At 33.6% G+C, this 19,440-nt stretch overlaps 1 protein-coding gene across 4 annotated transcripts; it reads right to left on the bottom strand.

Annotated features, from left to right (window-relative positions):
* Positions 1-720: 720 nt before the first annotated feature.
* Positions 721-12,345, bottom strand: LOC102583157 (kinesin-related protein 11). 4 transcript variants are annotated; one of them, XM_006361950.2, is made up of 25 exons: positions 11,757-12,345; positions 11,548-11,645; positions 11,282-11,371; positions 10,883-10,935; positions 10,531-10,596; positions 10,332-10,385; positions 9,429-9,488; positions 8,889-8,967; positions 8,686-8,753; positions 8,198-8,254; positions 8,008-8,112; positions 7,681-7,785; positions 7,378-7,485; positions 7,171-7,302; positions 6,616-6,768; positions 6,157-6,336; positions 5,530-5,676; positions 4,828-4,947; positions 4,690-4,740; positions 4,505-4,552; positions 4,237-4,386; positions 2,654-3,400; positions 1,343-1,472; positions 1,145-1,261; positions 721-1,040 (listed from the first exon to the last, which is right to left on the bottom strand). In XM_006361950.2, the coding sequence occupies exons 1-24, from the start codon at positions 12,095-12,097 to the stop codon at positions 1,179-1,181; spliced, it is 3,225 nt and encodes a 1,074-aa protein (XP_006362012.1). In that variant the 5' UTR covers positions 12,098-12,345; the 3' UTR covers positions 721-1,040; positions 1,145-1,178. The 4 variants fall into 4 exon arrangements, with proteins under 4 accessions (XP_006362012.1, XP_015158272.1, XP_006362013.1 ...); XM_015302786.1 differs by lacking the exons at positions 11,548-11,645; positions 11,757-12,345 and having other exon boundaries at positions 10,578-10,596; positions 11,282-11,369; XM_006361951.2 differs by lacking the exons at positions 721-1,040; positions 1,145-1,261 and having other exon boundaries at positions 1,383-1,532.
* Between the last annotated feature and the right edge of the window lie 7,095 nt (positions 12,346-19,440).

The following is a 19,440-nucleotide window of genomic DNA, read 5'->3' as shown; positions in this document are numbered from 1 at the left end:
AACGACAATCAAAATAACTAGTTGAAATATGAATTTTCACTATTCATTTTGATTGCTCTATTTGAACACATTTCATCTTATATTCAAAATTTTAGATTATGTACTATTCGAGCTTCTCAATATTAGTACATAAATTGTTTAAACATACTGAAAAGACTCGTAGAATATGGTCTAATGTTAGTATAGTATCATGGCTATGCGTTATTCCCAATTGAGTTTTACACCAATAGACCGATCCAGTGTGACCTTCCTAAAAACTCATATGAGAATATTAATTTAACGAGGGTAATGGGATGTTTGGCTACTATTGGAAAAATTCATTAATAACAGAGTGTTCGGTAGAAATAGTATTCATATTAGTTATGCGTTAAATCTTTTGATATAACTTGTCTACAAACCCCACTCCTAAAGCATCCTACCCAATTTGAAGTAAAATGTGACCTTACAAAATGCTCACCCAATCACTTCACACAAATCTAATGTAATATCTACGTATGATTATTGATATCCTAAGTATTCACATATCACATTGCAAGTAAGGATTACATAAACCAGACTAGCTGGCGAGCTAGATAATGCTTCTGATTATTACATGTTTAAGACATTGAAGAAAGGCAAGTTAGTAGAAAAACAAAAATGCAATTCCAGTAAAGATTTGACTTCCGAATGACCAAGAAACCAAAAAGAAATATACCATGTGGAATAACAAATAAAGAAATGTCAGACCAAAGAGAACAAGAATATAGCCCCAATGATGTACAAGCTCAAAATATTTTACTTACACGACGCAACATTGTCATTGCAGTTGTGTTCTCTATATACTACAGCTGAAGTGAGGAGATCAAACTGTGGCCAGAAGCTACTCCCAGAGTTCAAATTTACTAATTCGACTGTTTCCTTTGTCCCCTTATCTTTCTTAATTTACAGTTACTTGGTGGATAAGTGGGGGAAAAGGTATACTGCTTTGACATTACATACAGTTAATCCATTTAAAGAATTGTCATGAGAAAGTGAGTTTCACAAGTGCGAAGAGAACCTTCCTACAAAGAGAGGGAGAAAAGTAAGCACCTTATTGCAAGTTGACTTCAGAATTTATGCATATTTGTAAAATAGAATGGGAATTCATGATGAAACAGCCACCAACCTTTCACCAAAGCTCAAGCACTTGAAATGGCGTCTCAAGTAAAGACAAAAATCCTATCTGCAATTTCAGTTCGACAGATTGGACACTCAGCACAGGCCAGGGAACAAGATTTACACACTGCAAATCAAGTCGACATTAGACAGATCCTATCCAAGGGAGAGAGGATAATCTGAGCACATAATGAGAAAGTTGACTTACAGCAAAAATGTCGGCAAGGAAGGAGCATTGCAGAAGTTAGTGATTCGAAACAGACTTTACATACATGTGAATTTGCATCTGCATTCCCCACATATGTGTGGTCCTTTTCCTTCATCTCTTGCGTTCGAGCCTGATGGCGCACACGTAAAAGATCTTTAATACTTCATGTTATATTGAGTCATCAAGGAACCTAAAGAAACAACAGTTGTTATTAGTAGCTTCTACCTATGCAAGAACCTAAGCACTAACAGCTATTCTGTTACCCATGTTATATCACATTTCCCATTTTAGATTTTATCTCAAAACGCTACACACAATTTCGATAATAATATTACATTACAATGTCAAATTCTTCTAAGAATTACAATCTATTTGACTGTCAAAAGTAAATATGTTTTCTTTTACAACTAAAACCAACTGTCCGTTCAACATTTTCTTGCATTACTACTGTTAATTATATCCCAGTCAAGAACAGTAGGATAGCCAGAAACAGCCGCCTCCAAAGATTGACAAGGAGCAGAGCATAAAAGGGCTAACATTGTGGCTCCTAGTTATGATTCATTGAAACATTTCAGAAGCACTGAAGTAAAAGCATTACTATGCTAGAAGCCTCATGGAACGACAACCGACTAAAAACTAAATGCTTTCCATTTTTCAATTTATGATGACAATTTATATTTTGAGATGTTCAAAATGTTTGACACTAGTCTATTTCTACACAACTTGCAAGAATGAAAATTAATCACACAATCCACATTTGAAACTTTGATGTGATATATTCTACTGAACTGACTTTTCAACCATTACTTTGATATTATCTCCTGTTATCACTAAAATCAAATTCAAGTAATATTAACAACTTAAACGCCATAATCAGTCAAACACGAGATAAAAAATGGGACAGTTGGAATAAATGTATATTAAAACCCATGACTTGCAGATGTTGGACACTTATTCTCCCCACCCCTCTGGTGTGCTACTAAAATCTAACCTTCCTATCTTCCAAAAAGCTTGCATATCTTACTGGATCCAAAGTATATCTCACACTTGTTTTTACAACTGAATAGACAAAAATGACCATGTTAGAGAGGAAAAGTAAAATAAAGCTTATCTAGCCTCATTATGGGTGTATGATGCACAAACACAAGGAAATTAGCTAGCTTTTGGAAGTATACATAGCTTCAACTCAGACAAATGACAAGGACACACCCTGACACGTTCATGTACTAGATACAAGTGCTAAGTGGCAAGAAAAGGATAAACACAAATTTTTTTATTTTTTATTTTTAAAAAAAGGATCAACATAATTACCTTCAAGTGGGCAACAAGAGGGTCTTCCTTCAGAATCTCAGCAACAGAGGTTGCATGATCCACGGTTTGTCCATCATCGAGGATGGGGTCATTGTACTCACTATCAAACATTTCTGGATCATTCATATTGCCTCTTCCAACATTCTGCCTTCCTGTTACTGTCTTTACATCTTGCGTGTCACCATTCTTTTTCCTTAGCTGAGAAATGAGCACCCACATATTTGCTAAATCATTTTCCAGAGCTGCCTCCCTTCTCTTTCCCTCTTCAACCTTTTTCCGGTACTCATCTTCAAGTATTTCCTTCTCAACCAAGGCGGCCTCAAGAACTGCCTCACGTTGTTTTCTTGCCTGCAACTCCATTTTTAAATCTTTAGTATCTAGATCCCATGTGCCAAATCCATCACGAACAACTCCAGGAACTTCACTTTCTCGGTCAGAAACCCGACTTCTACGTCCTTGCCATAGGTTTTCGCCATGCTTTCGGTGGCGAACATTACCAGTTTGTGCAATGGTGCTCCTAGAATTTAATGCCTGTCGAGCGGCCAACAGTTCTTTCTCGAGTTTTGTATTCTGTATCGATAGATTTGTCACTTCACCAGCCAAATTTTTAAGTTCAACTGCCGCAGCAGATGCTAATTCTTTTGCATATGAGGTCTCTTGAAACAATTTCTGGTTCTGTACTCGCAATCCACTACTCTCCTCTACACTCTGAACTAGTTCCAACTTCAACTTATCATTCTCAATAACCTGCTCAAGCAACAAACTTATCAGAACCATTTTATAGAAACATTTAAAGAAATGCAGGGACGTTAAAGTGTCTGTATTAACAATAACAACATACCCAGTGTCTGTATTCACAAGAAAGCTAAATAAGCAGAGCTAGATAGATTTAGTCTTTTAATTGCTGTAGATATCACACTAATAGAAGATTGAAGAACTCTAATGTAGAAATACCGAGTAATGCGCAATTTCATGCAGGAAAAGCAATTAGTTTAACATAGAAAGATTAACATAGAGAAACTGAATGAACAAAATGATTGTTTGTCTAGGCTCCATCATGTACAGCGACTTAATACAAAATCTTGTCGTGGAATAGGTATGGATGTCAAAGCAGAATGTTACAGCACCAGGCTCAGTATGTTTTTATAGAATAGAACAAATGTAAAAAACTAAGCATCTCAGGTGATTTAAATTCCTAAGTTAAAAAATCTTAAATAATTCATTCATAAAAAGCATATCATCACGCATCCACTTCAAGGCATTTGCAAGTGCTACTAATGAGACCCTTTCTTTTGCTTTCTTCAGGCTTTATATAAAGGAAAGAATTAAAAAAATTTGATAGGTCTTATAGTTTGATTCTCAATGCGTAATTAGACTTTTGAGGCATGATTCCTCTGCTCTGCATCGCTTAGTCAGTTAATTAAATGTGATATGCTCCTGCCATATCCCTCCTCTACGGGAGACCATCTTCTAAAAATAATAAAAGAAACAAAAGATGCCATATACCGCAAGAATTTACACAAGAATCAGTCCAAAATACAAACACGAACCCAGTAAATCCTGGGCTGAAGAATATAAATCACCTGCAACTGGAGTTTCTTTTCAAGGTCATCAATATACTTGTCTGATAGAAGACCCTGTTCTGTTGAGGGGTATGACTTCTCCACCTTCACTGCAGCTAGCTGCTGCTCAAGATTACAAATAGTTTCCTGCAGTTCCTTGTTCTCTAAACACTGGAACAGCAAAAGATGACAGACCCATTAATCCTGGGCATCAGCCACTGGCATACCAACAACAATAAGGTGACTATCATTTGATTTACAACAAAGATAAATAATGGTGCTTTTTCACCTTGTTCTGCAGCTCTTCCTGGAGAATCCGATTGTCTGCTGATTTTATCTGTATTAAAAAGTAAAATACTTAACAACTTCATATGATAGATGTTCTGCACTATGTGATAGAAAAGAAAATTCTTTAGATTTAATTTTAAAATAATTAAATTGATGCAATCAAGGAAGACCTGATCCGGTCACTACCTCAAGCTCAAATCCCTTTTCGCTACATTGCGTCATCAGCTTCATCAAAGTCTGACAAAAGTTAGAACTATGAGACAAACACAAATCACCATAAAAGGGAAAACCAATGAGGTTGAAAAAGGAATAATGTGACATCACCTGCTGCATTTCAACTAAGGATGCACTGCTGATTGATACTTCACCACTTTCAACAATGCGCTGTTCTAAGATCCTCATCTGCTCTCTCTTGCCTTCAATGTCACGCTCCAAACTTTGAATCTGTTACAAGTTTAGGCATACAGTGGGTAAAGATCTTAGTACAGGAGACAGCTTTGTACACAAGAACACAAACAATAAGTTGTTTTCAGGAAAATCAAACAGCTGCAGTAGCCAAAGAATGAAATCCTACACACTCATCAAGGATTGGCTCGTCTAGGGACTTTGAGGATTAAAAACCAGTGAAGATGCCGAACTGAATATGTTTCACAAGTTAGTAAATAAACCAACACCATGCCTTCTTATAAGGAAACATCAAATACAGTTTTATTTGAATTCAAACAATATATATCTAAAATGTTTACAAATTTTAAGATTATTGACCGCAAAATATAGCTGCAGAATATTTAATGAGAGACCCAATAAATGGCTTTAGCAGCCATACACGTCTCATCATATTATTAGCCATCATGTGTACGAAGGAGTCAGTCCAACAACAACAAACCCAATGTAATCCCACAAGTGGAGTCTAGGGAAGGTAGTGTGTACAGAAACCTTACCCCTACCTTTGTGGAGGTAGAGAAGATGTTTCCGACAGACATCATATTAGAAGGATTCAGTCCACAAAGACAAAATAAAGCTTACTTCAATATGAGATTTTGAATTCTCAGGATCATTCACAGACTGTTCTATCATTCGTTTCAATGTACTCGTACTAAATGCAGTCTCTCCAGCAAGCATCTTGACTTGCTCAACTAGGAGGTCCATCTGATCAGACAATGAAACTCCTTCCTATATTAAACAAATAAAATATCAAAAGTTGAAAAAATTACCATTTGATATGTAATGGAAAAGTATGCATTACATAAAAAATAAAAAATAAAAGGCAGACTTTGGAAGAAAAAAAATAGTAATGGAGAAGACCAGATTAGAAAAAGAAAAAAAAGTAATAACTTCTCAATTGAGTCAATCCTGAGACAACTTGGGAGGATGCCCAAATGTAAGTATCCAACAATGTTTGAAAATTCAATACTCGAAAATAATATATAAATATCAAAAATTCAAACTCCATGCAAAAATAAAGATCTTAGCAAGTTATCAGAGTAAACTTTAACTACATGTGGATTAAAAAATAACAACTTCAATTATTAACCACAGATCTTTTGATTTCTACAGAGGATTAAGGGGTCATATGCAATAAATAGGAGATGAAATTAAGAACAAATGAAGAAGTCTCTTCCTTTAGAAGGTCTTAAGAAGAAGAAAACATACTATGGGAAGCTTTGAACCGGTGACAAGGTCACCCCCCTGAGTTGATTCAGTAATCACACCGCCAGCCTGGGAGATATCATCATTCCACTTGCTAGAAGATCTTCCGTGTTTGAAATTAGAAGTCTCTGATGAAGAATCTCTTTGGTGCTCACTATCTATGGGCACTGAACCATTCAACTTCTGGTGAAAGAGTGAACAACAAAAAAGATTAATTTAGGAAATAGATTTTATATTTGAAGGTTGAAAAATTAAAAGATCAATCTAGAAAAATGATTCTAAATCTTTGGTTCTCGATATCTATGGGCATACTGTTGTTTTTGTGGGGAAAAAAGTCTTGCAAAAATCAAAACACATCTGATGTGCCTAAAATCCAAATTCAGAAATGATCACCTAGAATTCTAATTGGCAAAGAATGGGAAATGGAAATAGAACTCAAGATAAATAGAGAGGGCGGTGTACATCATCTTCAGAAGCAAATCGACTCCCAGGAATTGAATTCTTTGAAGAAACAAGGATCAGTTTAGTTAGCTTCTGTATCCGGCTCAGTAGAGCAGCCTTGGCATCCTCCTCCTCTTCCAACCTTGACTGCATCTTCACTTGTCCCTCTTCCAACTGTGAAAAGATTGTTAATAATAACACAACACAAAACCAATTACACCCAATGTTCCATTTTACATTGCACTCTTTCCTTTTTGGTCCATTCCAAGACAATTGACACCTTTTCATAATTGGAACTCATTAATTTTTAACTTCTTATTTTCCCTTAAACCACAAGATACAAAGGGTACTTTGGGTATGTTAATTGTTTTAGCTTATGTTTCAAAAGTCTTTCCTCTTTCATAAACTCTGTGCTGAGACAAACAGTGCCATATTAAGATAACAGACAGTACATCCAAAGAAAACATCTTAGAAACCTAACACAGACATCATCAAACATGGAATTGTACGTTATTTTTTTTTCCCTGATAACCAGTTGTGAGTGACATCATCAAATCATTTGACTTGAATGCATACCTGTTGTTTCAAGGTCATAAGTTCTTCATGATTGACTCCTACAAGCATCCCCCTTCTTAGCTGATCAAGCTCTTCCTTCAGACAAGATATTTCTTTCTGATATTTCTTGATCAGCGATTTCTCATCAATAATCTGAAAGCAAGATAATCAGTATTCAGCCTTCAATACTGTAGTTCCATAAAAATGAAATGATTCAGATAGGCAAACCTTGTTGCGAGATGCATAAATCTCGACACGCTTAGCCCTGCTTGCAAACTTTAACGTGTTATGTGTTTCTTCCATATTGCTGGAAGCAGGAGTAATAGTGCAGATGAGCTACAATCAAGAAAGAAGCAGGAAATTAGTCATCTCTTCAATGCACTTCATGCCAAGAAGCATTAGATTAAACAAATGTTGTTTAAGAAACACCAAAGCCTAAGAGGCAGAGGATGCACATCAAATAGGATAGACTAGCAGTTTCATAAGGTCAATAGAATGAAAAATGCACAACATGTGTTTAATTGCACTCACAGAAACATGTCCATGCCCACTAAGTGAAGATTGTAGCAGGCGAGTAAGTTTAGAATCTCGATATGGAACATGAAATGCCTTCCCTTCACTTAATTTTCCAATGACCTTAACACATGAAAAAAGAATTGACATGTCAGATCGAAATAAACCCAGAAGCAGGAATTCATATAATCCTCAATAAGCTCAAGAAAGAACACAAGTACTGATCAATAATGCCGGTAGGTAGGTAAGGAGAAGTCAATTAAGAATACAGGCAAATGTCATCATGCAATTTTTATGGGGAACCTACATATACAAACTGTCAACAATTAGTGGTTAAGTACTTACAGTTCCAAGAGTCAGGAGACTTTTGTTAATGTATGATCCTTCTTTTCTTCGTAACCCTGTAGTTTCAGTTTTAGAGCTCTCAGATCCAGCTAGATCAATCAAGTTCTGTGGACAAAGCAAATTAATATTAGATGCTAACATTCAACAGTTGGTATTTTCAATGCTGAACAACTAGTGCCAGAAACCATACAAGCTGTGAGAAGATCACTCCATCATATTCATCACCGTGGGCACTACTTTCAATCATCTGCATAATGTGTGATGAAAGGGACAACAGTCAAACTTGACTGATAAATAATAATCAACAGTTACCAGTAGTACGAACTTAAACTACAAGGAGTAGGAGGTTATGAAACAGAAAATAATCACAGCCCATTGAAGGAAACACAACAAAGCCATCCCAGCAAAAATCCCCAATTACTTGTTACCTCTAAAATGTCATAGTTGTCTTCAGAAGACCTCTTAAATATAACGAGAAACAGCAACAGTAACTTCTCAAAACTTGTGTTCGAACTCAATAACTTGAATACCAAAACATTAAAACCTTCAGCTGACCAAAAAACTGATGTTTAATGCTGGATGAGGGGTTTAAACTCACGATCACTTATGTGAACAAGATAAGCAGAATTTCAGATTAAACAAAGAAATGTGGCCGAGTGAACATCCTTATCCACTAACCAAGGTGAATATTGTATGACTGCGGCTACTAAACAGATTGAAATTGTTTGAACCAACGTGGCGGTGCTCTGCAACAGTAAGAATGTAATCAACATCAGGATCCACAAAAGCTTGCCTATATAATCAGCATCAGGATCCACAAAATCTTGCCTATGAATAAATGTTATTTCCGGACAAAGAACAAGAACAGATTCAACAATTACCTTCCCCAGCAGCAATAAATGAAAGAGCATGCCCAGGTGACAAAACAACCTCCTCCTTCATACCTTCAACATAAGTGCCCTGCATAATTGCAAGAATAGAAGAATGAAGAACCATACAGCAGCATTACAATCATGAACTATGATAGAGAAACATGAATATCTATTTTCCAGTAGAACAATACAGGCTAAAAGCACCACCTGCAGTGCTGGTAGGTAATGATAGGTTTTGATACTTCAGGTGACAAAAAGAACGCTAGATTTTGTTTATTTCTTGGTACATGTCAGGAATTAAATAGGTATTAATATGTTTAGTTATATTTTTCCTGATAAATTCAAGACTCAGGCATGTGATAACATGTAGGAAACACTTTTGTTCTTATCTTATTATTTTCAAAATTTACTGAAATGGTTGTCTTAGCCCATAGGAACACAGCTTTTCTTTGATTCCTCTCATAAAAACAATATACTTATTCATCAAACAAAAATATTGAAAGACAATTCAAATTTCCAGAAGCAACGAAAGTTGTATTATATAACAACCTGGGTGTCCTCCCTAACACGCAAATTCTGTCCCGTTGGATCCAGCAAGTCGTTGATAACCTGACACCGTGAACAAGAAAAGCATTTATATGTTCTCTAGCTAGAATCAATACAAGATTATAACATGGATGGGACGACAAGTGCCTAAAGAGAGATGTTCATGAAGTTAGTACAAGAAATTAGGAAGTGCTGAAGCAACAAGCGCGGGAGAGATTCTAAATCTACTACAAAATTTTCCACATTGTTTAACAGACTCTAAGTTGCTCCGACTCTTCACTTTTGGTGCCGCACCCGTGTCGGCACAACATGGGTGTGGGTGTGGGTGTGGGATCCGTGTCCGATTTGGTCAACCAATTTTGGGTACTTTGACCAAAATCGATGGGGAAAGACTAGACAGTTTTAATGATTTCTATAAGCAATATACAAGCTAAGATGAAATTGAATAAAATGAAATACCTTTTATATAGAAATTCCTATGTCACTCCTTTTCCTTTAATTTCCTTCTAGGATTCTCACCAAGTTCTCCACAAAATATCTCATAATTTAGGTTTTATAACTCCTTTTTTAGATATTTTAACTATTTTTAGGCGAATCCCCGCACCCGTATCCATACATGGATTCGGAGATCATATCTCCGAATGTTAAAAATTAGATCATTAAGGATCCAACCTCTAGATCCGCACCCGAGTCCGAGCAACTTCTTTAACTTTAAAAGAAGTTGTTTTATGTAGCAGCTATGACGAATCACATTTCACATGAGCTCAGTCCTCAGAATATAAACATAGATACAGCCTCTGCATCAAAGATGCTTATATATGCATGAGCATCTGGTAAACTATATAGTTGTTAATCATGCAAGCCTGTCCTCAAATATGAAACTATCTGCTGATGTCCACTACTAACCTCATTATAGATTTCAAGATATGATACACGAAGTAAGAATTCACGTCCAGGAGTCTGAAAGGCAGATTACAATAATAAGTAACACTAAAAGATAATGGAGTGTCCTTTTTAAAAAAGAAATGGGTCTATAGAGCTCAAGAGTGTCATATAGAGAGGTGCATTGTCAAAATGAGAATCAGTAAACCGTAAACTCACTTACATCTTGAATAATGCTAAAAACATCCTTAATTGCGAGTGGAATTATACCTGGAGAATTTTGATCTCCCTGTGGAAACAAAGATCCATCATTAAGACAGCACAAGTTCGAAAGTTCAGGGGAGTAGGAAGTGAGCAAAACTCAAATTGAAGACAATTGAAAAACCAACTTTAACCATCAAATTGACTATATATTGATATAAAGATAGATAACACAGTACCCTTTAACTGGAATTTTTTCAGTTGCTAGTAATTAAATACTTCTAAACTGTTTGGTGGAGATGTAACAGAAGCATCAGAAGCACTTCCCCGATTCGAGGCAAAAAGAAGATTGCACAATGGATATATTAACTTACATGCATAGTGTGTGTCTTTCCACTACTTGTAACACCATAAGCAAATACTGTGCCTGCATACACAGCAGGCCTAGTGTCAAATTACAAAAACTAAGCAACAATAGAATTATTTTGCTAATGCAACTTGCAATGCATAAATGATAACAGTTCAGCTCAATATGATAGCCCTAGGATTGTTTCAAGAACCTAATTCAGGTCATCAGATCAGGAGGACATATAACGTTATTAGCACTCAACTAATGTCAATTTATGTGTCAAGCCATTACAGTGCACAAATAAATTATAACTGATCATGGAACTCATATTAAGTATGAATATTTTATAATGCCGTTGCAGTCTGTTTAGCCCCAAAAACGAAATTGCTCTATGTAGTGTTACAAGTGCCAGTAAGTATGATACCGTTTATGCCCTCCATTGCAGCCTGTACCACAGGTCGAGCAGCAACTTCATAAACCTCTTGTGTACATGTATCAGGTCCAAAAATTCTGTCTAGCAATCATCCAAGAAAACATATTAATCAACTCTTAATATATTTCATCTTGGAGAGGGAATTTCAAGAACTAAGCAACTCTAACCAAAATAAATATCAAACTCCTCACAAATAGAATATACAAACAAAAAAAAATACGAGCAGAATCAGAATCAGGAAGTGACTAGAATAGTACCAAATGCAAAAGCTGTTGCAGCATTATACTCATTCCGTACAATTTTATCACCATCAGGATACCACGCAATTTCATCCCCCTTGTTGTATTCTCGTTCGCTGCCACCAGAAATACCAAAATTCCAAGCTCAAATCCTAGCATAATAAACTAAATTCCTCCAATCCAACATCAAATGAACTGAAACCAATTCAAGCAGATCTAACATTTACCTCAATGGCCGAAACCTAACTGTGACTGAAATACTCTCTCCCGCTCTAGACATATCAACTGGTTCAGCAATCAACTCCTCTGTTGACTGATAACTCACCGGCGTCCGATTTCCATAACCTCGTGAATACTCCGAATTGCTCCGGTTCCGTCCAGGAGTCACGGATTTGGAGCTCGCGCCAGTTCCGGAGCCCAAAAACGATGTCGCTGTGGAAGAGCTGGATCGAGGCATGAGCCTACCGTTCATGAAAGACGACGATGACGAAGTAGATGAGTACGGACTCGAAGGCTTACGGCGGTGAAATGGCGAAGTACTTCTCCCTCTAGACGACGAACCCGACATTGACCGACTCACTCAGCTCCACCAAAAATCGGTAACACAAAAATTTATCTGCGTGTAGCTGTTCTTCTTCAAGTATGTTTCACACTTTCAGCAAAATTGCTCAGTGAGAAAAACTTCAATTCGTCAATGGAGTGCAGAAGAACAGCAGAGAAAAGGAAGAGGAAAGTTGTGAAAGGTGAAACGTGGGAGTTGGAAGGTGAGAACAGTGAGAATCTATGGAGGCGTTTGAATTTTCTGAGTTTGATTTTTTCAAATAAATAAAATATTGTATTTTGTGGGAAATATTTGGAGGGGTGGTTGGGTTGGTGTAACGTGGAGATAGGAGGTGGCCCTCGCCGCGGAGTGGTGGAGGAGGTTTTTATTTGAAAAAACTGATTAAAATGGAAATGAGCGGGAATAAGCATGGTTATAGGCTATACTAGAGAGAATAATATGTACATTTTAGTTTGATAGTCAATTTTATTAATTTTTATATTTAAATTAAACTAATTAGATATTTGAAGATTATATATAAAAAATTCTTTTCATATAAGTTTAATCAATGAAAATATAGATTAAATTATTGATCAAAATTTAACTAGTTTACTTTTTGAAAAATAACAAATATTTTGAAACAGAAAGCTCTACTTATATTAAATAGCTTCGGAACGAATTAGTTCATTTATTACGAGTGAAGCATTTATTAGTACTTAGCCACTTAAGTAAATCTTTGCACATGATTTGGTAGAAATTAAGAGAAAATTGAAATAGAAATAGGGTATTTAGAATTTATTGTCTTGAATTATATTTTTTAAAGCTAGCTTTCACCTTCAATAGTGGAAGTTATTTCAATTTGTTGCAATATGGGTATGAATTAGTTGAGAAATATTATTCATTTAATACGCCTAACAAGTAATTGTTGTTATTTTTTTTTCTTTTGAATTTCACGGTTCTCGTAGGTTTGGACTTTGGTGCAACTAAAACCCGATCAATGACATTGTCTTTTTGTTTTTTTTTTCTAAAAAATAATAATTAATCACATCAAATAGAAGTTAAAATATTATATTCTAGAAAGTTCAAGTCAATATTGTCTCACTTTTTAATATCAAACAGAAAATATTAATAAGGAGCAATAGGAAGGTGATCATATCAGCTTCAATAGAAGTAACATTACGGTAATTTATTGTCTCGCAATTTCTATCATTATTTATTATTTTTTATGACTCGACAATCATATTATTTTATTGTTAGCATCATATGTTATGATTTTCCTAATTTTTGTTATGCCTATTTTACTTTTGTATTGACTACCTTTCGAAATGCTTTGATATGTATGGCTTGAGAGGGATTTTGGAACCAATCTATATCTACTTTCATAAAATAGAATTAAATTTACGTACACGGAATAAAATTACATTAAGCATATTGTTATTAAAAAATATCTCTAAATTTCTTAATTATGATTTTATTTTTTCCATCCCAGTTATGCATTGATACATTGTTGTAAAAGACTGAATAATCCTAGAAAAGGAGTGGAAGTTACACTACCCCATGTGAAGATCGATGTGACCGGTCAAAGTTCTCTTTTTGTTATTATAAACCTGTGATTTACAATTTATTTGTTATTTTCGATTTGTCATTTGTAGATACCATAGTAGTTTAAAATCATAGACTTGCCTTTTGTGCAATCTCAAAACAAAAAAATACGTATATGCTTAGTGGTGGTAGTGGGGATGGAGCTAGATGGGACTAGAAGGGTCGAGGCTTAACCACAAAAATCTCAACTCGCATTGTCATGCTCTCATTATTCTCTTCAAAACATTATTTCAACGTATCCTACCGCTTTTCATAACAATCCTATACACCGTAGTATAAGGTTTAACCCGTCATACGTATTTGACATCTCTATACATGACATTTAAATGAGAGAAAAGAGAGTGAGGGAATCTCTGAAATACTCATACAAGTAAAGGAGTAGAAGCCAAGAATTGATATGCTGAGTTTCTATCATTGACACTGTCGAGAATTTGATTGCACATGGTTCACTTTTTCTGCTCTCTCTTATTTGTGCCTTGTGGTCCTCTTAAAGCTATATATATGGTTGGGACGGCTCTTACTTATTATGCACTACTATTATATGTATTTTGAGTGGGTGAACAACCTTAGCAGTTGGAGACTTGACAAACCATTAATATTGTCAAAACAAAAATGTTTCAATACACAAATTAACTTTTACTATTTTCTCCCTGATATAGATATTTCTTTACAAATTTGTTACTACACGGATGATTAAATTATTCGGTGTTATAGTAGGTCTCAAAATTAAAGAAACTTATTAAGTTTCAAAGGTATTAACTAAAATAAATTATATTCAGACTATAAATTATCAAAAAGTTTAATATCTTCATATTAATACAATTATAGATTGTGAAATGTCGTCCGTCTTTCCCTCCGAATTTGTACCACATAAATATAAGCATGATAGAAATCACATGCCACGGAAAATCTTTTATTTTTGGTGTTAGCCTCTGGGCGGATCTTACAAATTAAACCTTGCATATTTGTTTGGACTTCGCATATTTTGTCCAAAACAAACAAGAAGCCCAATGGATCCATGAGCCCACAACTTGATGTTGCACAGAATAATTAGGAGTCACCCTTTACGCAGTTGCCATTACATCCACGTCCATAAAAGTATTTTTGAATATCTGCGTGCAGCATTTCCTGGGTGAAAATTTAGATAAGTTCAACCAGTTGATACAGGAACTAAAGTTAAAAATAAGTTTTTCTGCTTCAAATTCAATATATAGAACTTTGAAAAATAAGTTTTAAAAGTTTTTAATCACAAAAACTCCAGCTTAACTAAGGTTTTGAAAGAAATATTTTTTAAAATCAGTTCTTTTTAAATACTCCTTCAATCATTTTTACTTGTTAAGTATTGACTTACCACGCCAACAATAATTAGAATGACAATTTTATTATAATAACCTCTTCTTAATATGATAAATTAAATGTCTTAAAATATGAAAATAATTAATAATAAAGATAATTTTAAAACTAAGGAAGATTAATTTAAAGATAACTAATCCAAAAAATAATTTTTGAATGAATTTATCCATGTTCCATGAGGCAGTGCTCCATTTGTTAAAAAAAAGGGTAATGCTAGATAGTCAGAAATTTTAAAAGTTTATATAAAAAAAAAAATTAAAAATTCAGTTTTTTTCATTTTTTAATTAAAATATATTAAAGTTAAAAGGATAAAAATGTTCAAAAAGGTAAAATAACATAGATAAAATACCATTATGGCCAAATTTCGACAAAATTTTCTAGCCAAAAGAATTTTTCCCAAAAAAGATATATAAATAATTTGGACAGTAAAAAGTTTCTCTCTTCACTGGCTTAGGCCTGTATACTCATCACTCCCAAGTCCTGCTCTTCTAAAATGGGGATGGACTTCACAGTTCACACTATTGTCATCTATGCCCCCACACCCCACCCCTCTACCCCAAAAAAAACTCATAATTACAGACTCTATTACTTGCACTAGTGGTTATTTTCCGATAATTATTACTCACGCCATTTCTATGAAAAGTGTTTGAATTGATTTATTTTTTTAAAAAAATTGCTTTTAAATTTCTTTTCGATTATATTTCAATGTTTCAATATAAATTTAATTTTTAATATACATATTTTGATTTATAAACTTAATTTAAACTAATTGAATTCAATGGGTAATATGTACATCTTGAAAACAACTTGAAACGAAAGGAGGAGGAAGTAGGAAGTATTGGTTTCCACTTTCAAGTAGTAGTGCAAAATAAATTAATTATTCATCCGTTCTCTTTTACTTGTCACTATTTAACTTGTCATACTTATTAAAAAAATAATTATTGATATAGATATTTTACTATACTATCCCTATTAATTAATGTTTAGTATTGAATCTTAAAAAATGATATAGAAAATATTTAAAAAATATATAAAAAAAATAAAATAATTCAAAATGACAAATAAAATAAAATTTTCTTTTAACATTAAGTGAAAAGTAAACAGTGAACGGAGTAAGCATGTTAAAGTTATTTGTCCAATCGGACGACGTAGCAAGTGGTAGACGCTACACACAAAATCTCTTACTCAGCAAAGCGGCAGAGACGAAACAAGCGAAACATTCATCGCCGCTGTCGCACGTATCCCACAGACTTCGAATCTGGTTATTTAATGCAGCTAATTATGAGTTTCGGATTTCCTCTCCACGCTCTTCTATTACGTGTCCACACGCACCTCCTACTGCCTTTTTTTCCCTCTTACTTCAAGATGATGTGAAATGAACTTTCTGATCATTTAATTTTCCGTAGCCGTATATTTATCAACTAGTTTTTCAATAGGTGCGTTGTACGTGATTATCAATTCAGAAAATATATGTTATAATATATAATACTGCTTATTTAAGTGAAGATTTGAATAATAAATTTTGCATAAAATAATATTGCTGATTTTTTTGTGAATGTTCAATGTGGATCATCATATATATTTCTTATTCATGCGAATTATGAAGATGATCAGTGAATTTTTTTATTAGTTAAACGCAATAATGCATATAGTTATTTCAATTTGCTGAGGTTCAATCATGTAATTGGTCGTATCTCAATAATATTACCATATAAACGATATTTATTGTGTATTTTCTTGTCATCTAACCAGATGTGTTTGCATGTGTATTTCACGTTAAACTGTTCAGATGTCAGATGAACATGTGAAGAGAACAACTACATTTTATTTTTCAAAACTAATTTTTATTTTAAAAGTTATAACATAATAAATGACGCTCTTGTTGTTGGCTCTCATATTTAACTTCACGATTGACTGTGTAAATAAATCAAAGCTAGTTATCTGACTATCCATAGTTAACTGATAAATGTTTCTCTTTTTTTTATTGAAAAAACCTGTGAAATCATATATATAATCACATGTTTATCTTATACCCAACAAAGATGTAGTTCATATACTAGTAAACAATTTTCAATTTATTCAATCAAGCATGATTCGTCTAAGGAAAAATAACAACACCGTGTTATCACATATATATGGGCGGTATAATAATATGAGAAATTATTAGTCAAAAGTTAAGATAAGAAAAGATGAAAGATAGAAATAATTAATGTAATAGCTATGAGAATTTATTATCTTATAACTAAAGAATGTGAAAGAGTCTGAATAACATTTGCAATAATTAGTAATAACTAAGAAAATTTATAATATTATAACTAAAGAATTAGTGTGCAATTTTGAATGATTCATATATATTCACATTAAAACTCGGAATAATTTAAAATAATATATTTTGAACTTAAAAGATCTTGTTAACTTGATAATACATTTGTGACATATATAATACTTTAATTTAAATACAAATACCTACCAAATATATATATATATATAGGGATAAGGGTCTGAAAAATACCTAAACTTTGGTCGGATTTGCTGTTGCGATACTAAACTTTCATGAAGACCTATTACCTCCCTAGACTATTTAATACCGTATTTTTTACCCCCCTGAACTATTTAATAGTGTATTTTAAAGGTATATATGTGCCCGCGTGGACACATTACTATTTATAATTTTGCATTATTTTTTATGTCCACATGGACAAATATATATGTTTAAAATACGGTATTAAATAGTCTAGAGAGGTAATAGGTCCTCATGAAAGTTTAGTATCGCAACAACAAATTCAACCAATGTTGAGGTATTTTTCAGACCCTTATCCCATATATATATATGAGTCATATGAATTTTTCTTTGTCTAAAATACTGTAATATTAAGAAATAGTAAATAAGTAAAACAAAAGGTCCCATTTTTATATAGTAATAACTATTTTGAAGCAAACTTCCTAAAATTCTAAATAACATGAGTAACATTGATAAATAAAGTCATTTTTTTCGTCTTGAGCATCAAAAAAATAAATCATGACATTTCTCTAACTTTTGAAAAGTTTAATAAGTTTAGAAAAAGATGTTGAGAAGCATATACTTACATCACAAGAGAAACAGTTAAAAAAAACAAATAAATTTAGACTACATCATGTAACTTCGTATATTGAAACATTACATACTAATGTATATATTAGGCAAATTGATGACCTTTCGGTAGTGCCAATCGAGAAGTTCATCAGTCAACAACTCTGAGTAAAAAAACAAAGCAGGTCACTCAAACATTAAAGATCACTATCAAAAGGTGAGGTAAAGACAACCGCATTTTGACAATAATAATGACGGTGTGTTCCTTCACAAATTGTTAAAAAAGAAGAGAAAAGGTGAAGGTACAAAATGCAATGTAGAGACACCAGAGAAATATTCAGTGAAGGGAAAGGACATATACGTTTCATGTAATCCTCAAGATAAAATTTCTCCTCCTTTTGCTTAATTTTTCTATTGTTGGTAAAGCATTGAAGCATATCATCAAAGGAGAGTCAACACCACACCATGCACTTAGCAAGTTACAAATGAACCACTATTAGCAACTGATTTAATTTTGATATGATAAAATTATTGCAGAAAAGGCAGCGCCGGGCTGTCTACAACTAATGGCATAAGTAATACACCGACAAAAATGTACATTATCTGTTTTCACCAAAAAAAAAAAACAGTAATCAGCATATACTAAGAGCAAAGGCATCACTTACAGCCTTATTCGAACTCACTCAACAACAATAAATCATACGAAATTTTTTTAAATGCAAGAAGAAGAAGAGTAAAAGATTAAAAAAAAATTGTGGTCGGAAAAAATGAGAGGAAACCCCTCTATTTATAGTCAACAAAGGGTGGAATGAACAAATATTTTTTGTGTCTCATCTGAAAAGTCGTGACCTTTTGAGAAGTCACAACTTTTTGGAAAAGTCACAATTCATCAAAAAATCACAACCCTTTGAAAAATGTCACAACTTATAAGAAAAGTCACAATTTATCGAAAAAGTCACAATCTAAGTTAGAAATATTATAGTAATTTAACATTCAAGTTATGAGTTCAATATTACTAAAAATAATAAGTCCCTTTGCTTAAAAAATAACTGAATTCTTGAGGCAATTTACATTATTAAAAGGAAAAAAGATTAGGTCAAAAATTGAACATTACTTTTCACGTTTTTTCTTTTAGTTATTTTCAAACTATTTTTAAAAATAAAATCATTAATATGAAAAATTAACTCTCTTGAAATTATCACCGAGAAAATATAAATAAGGACAACATTAGAAGGACTGGCAGCAAGGAGTCAATTGAATGATCAAGGCATCAGTTGCTTCCACCTGTGGCCTTCTTCGACCGCCTTGACACCTTAATATCAAGGAACCCCCCCTATTCCACAAG

Source organism: Solanum tuberosum, unplaced genomic scaffold, assembly GCF_000226075.1.
Source record: "Solanum tuberosum cultivar DM 1-3 516 R44 unplaced genomic scaffold, SolTub_3.0 scf00377, whole genome shotgun sequence".
Classification (NCBI taxonomy): Eukaryota; Viridiplantae; Streptophyta; class Magnoliopsida; order Solanales; family Solanaceae; genus Solanum; species Solanum tuberosum.
The sequence above is the reverse complement of the archived record's forward strand: the minus strand, read 5'-3'. Positions and strand labels throughout refer to the sequence as shown.

What these genes read in the sequence shown, in the direction of transcription:
- LOC102583157 (XM_006361950.2), bottom strand. Translation starts at nt 12,097, where the DNA reads ATGTCGGGTTCGTCGTCTAGAGGGAGAAGTACTTCGCCATTTCACCGC. An exon ending in TGCAACAGCTTTTGCATTTG is followed by an intron (nt 11,372 to 11,547) that starts GTACTATTCTAG and finishes GATGATTGCTAG; the next exon opens with ACAGAATTTTTGGACCTGAT. An exon ending in GATTTGCTTCTGAAGATGAT is followed by an intron (nt 6,337 to 6,615) that starts GTACACCGCCCT and finishes CTCTTTCACCAG; the next exon opens with AAGTTGAATGGTTCAGTGCC.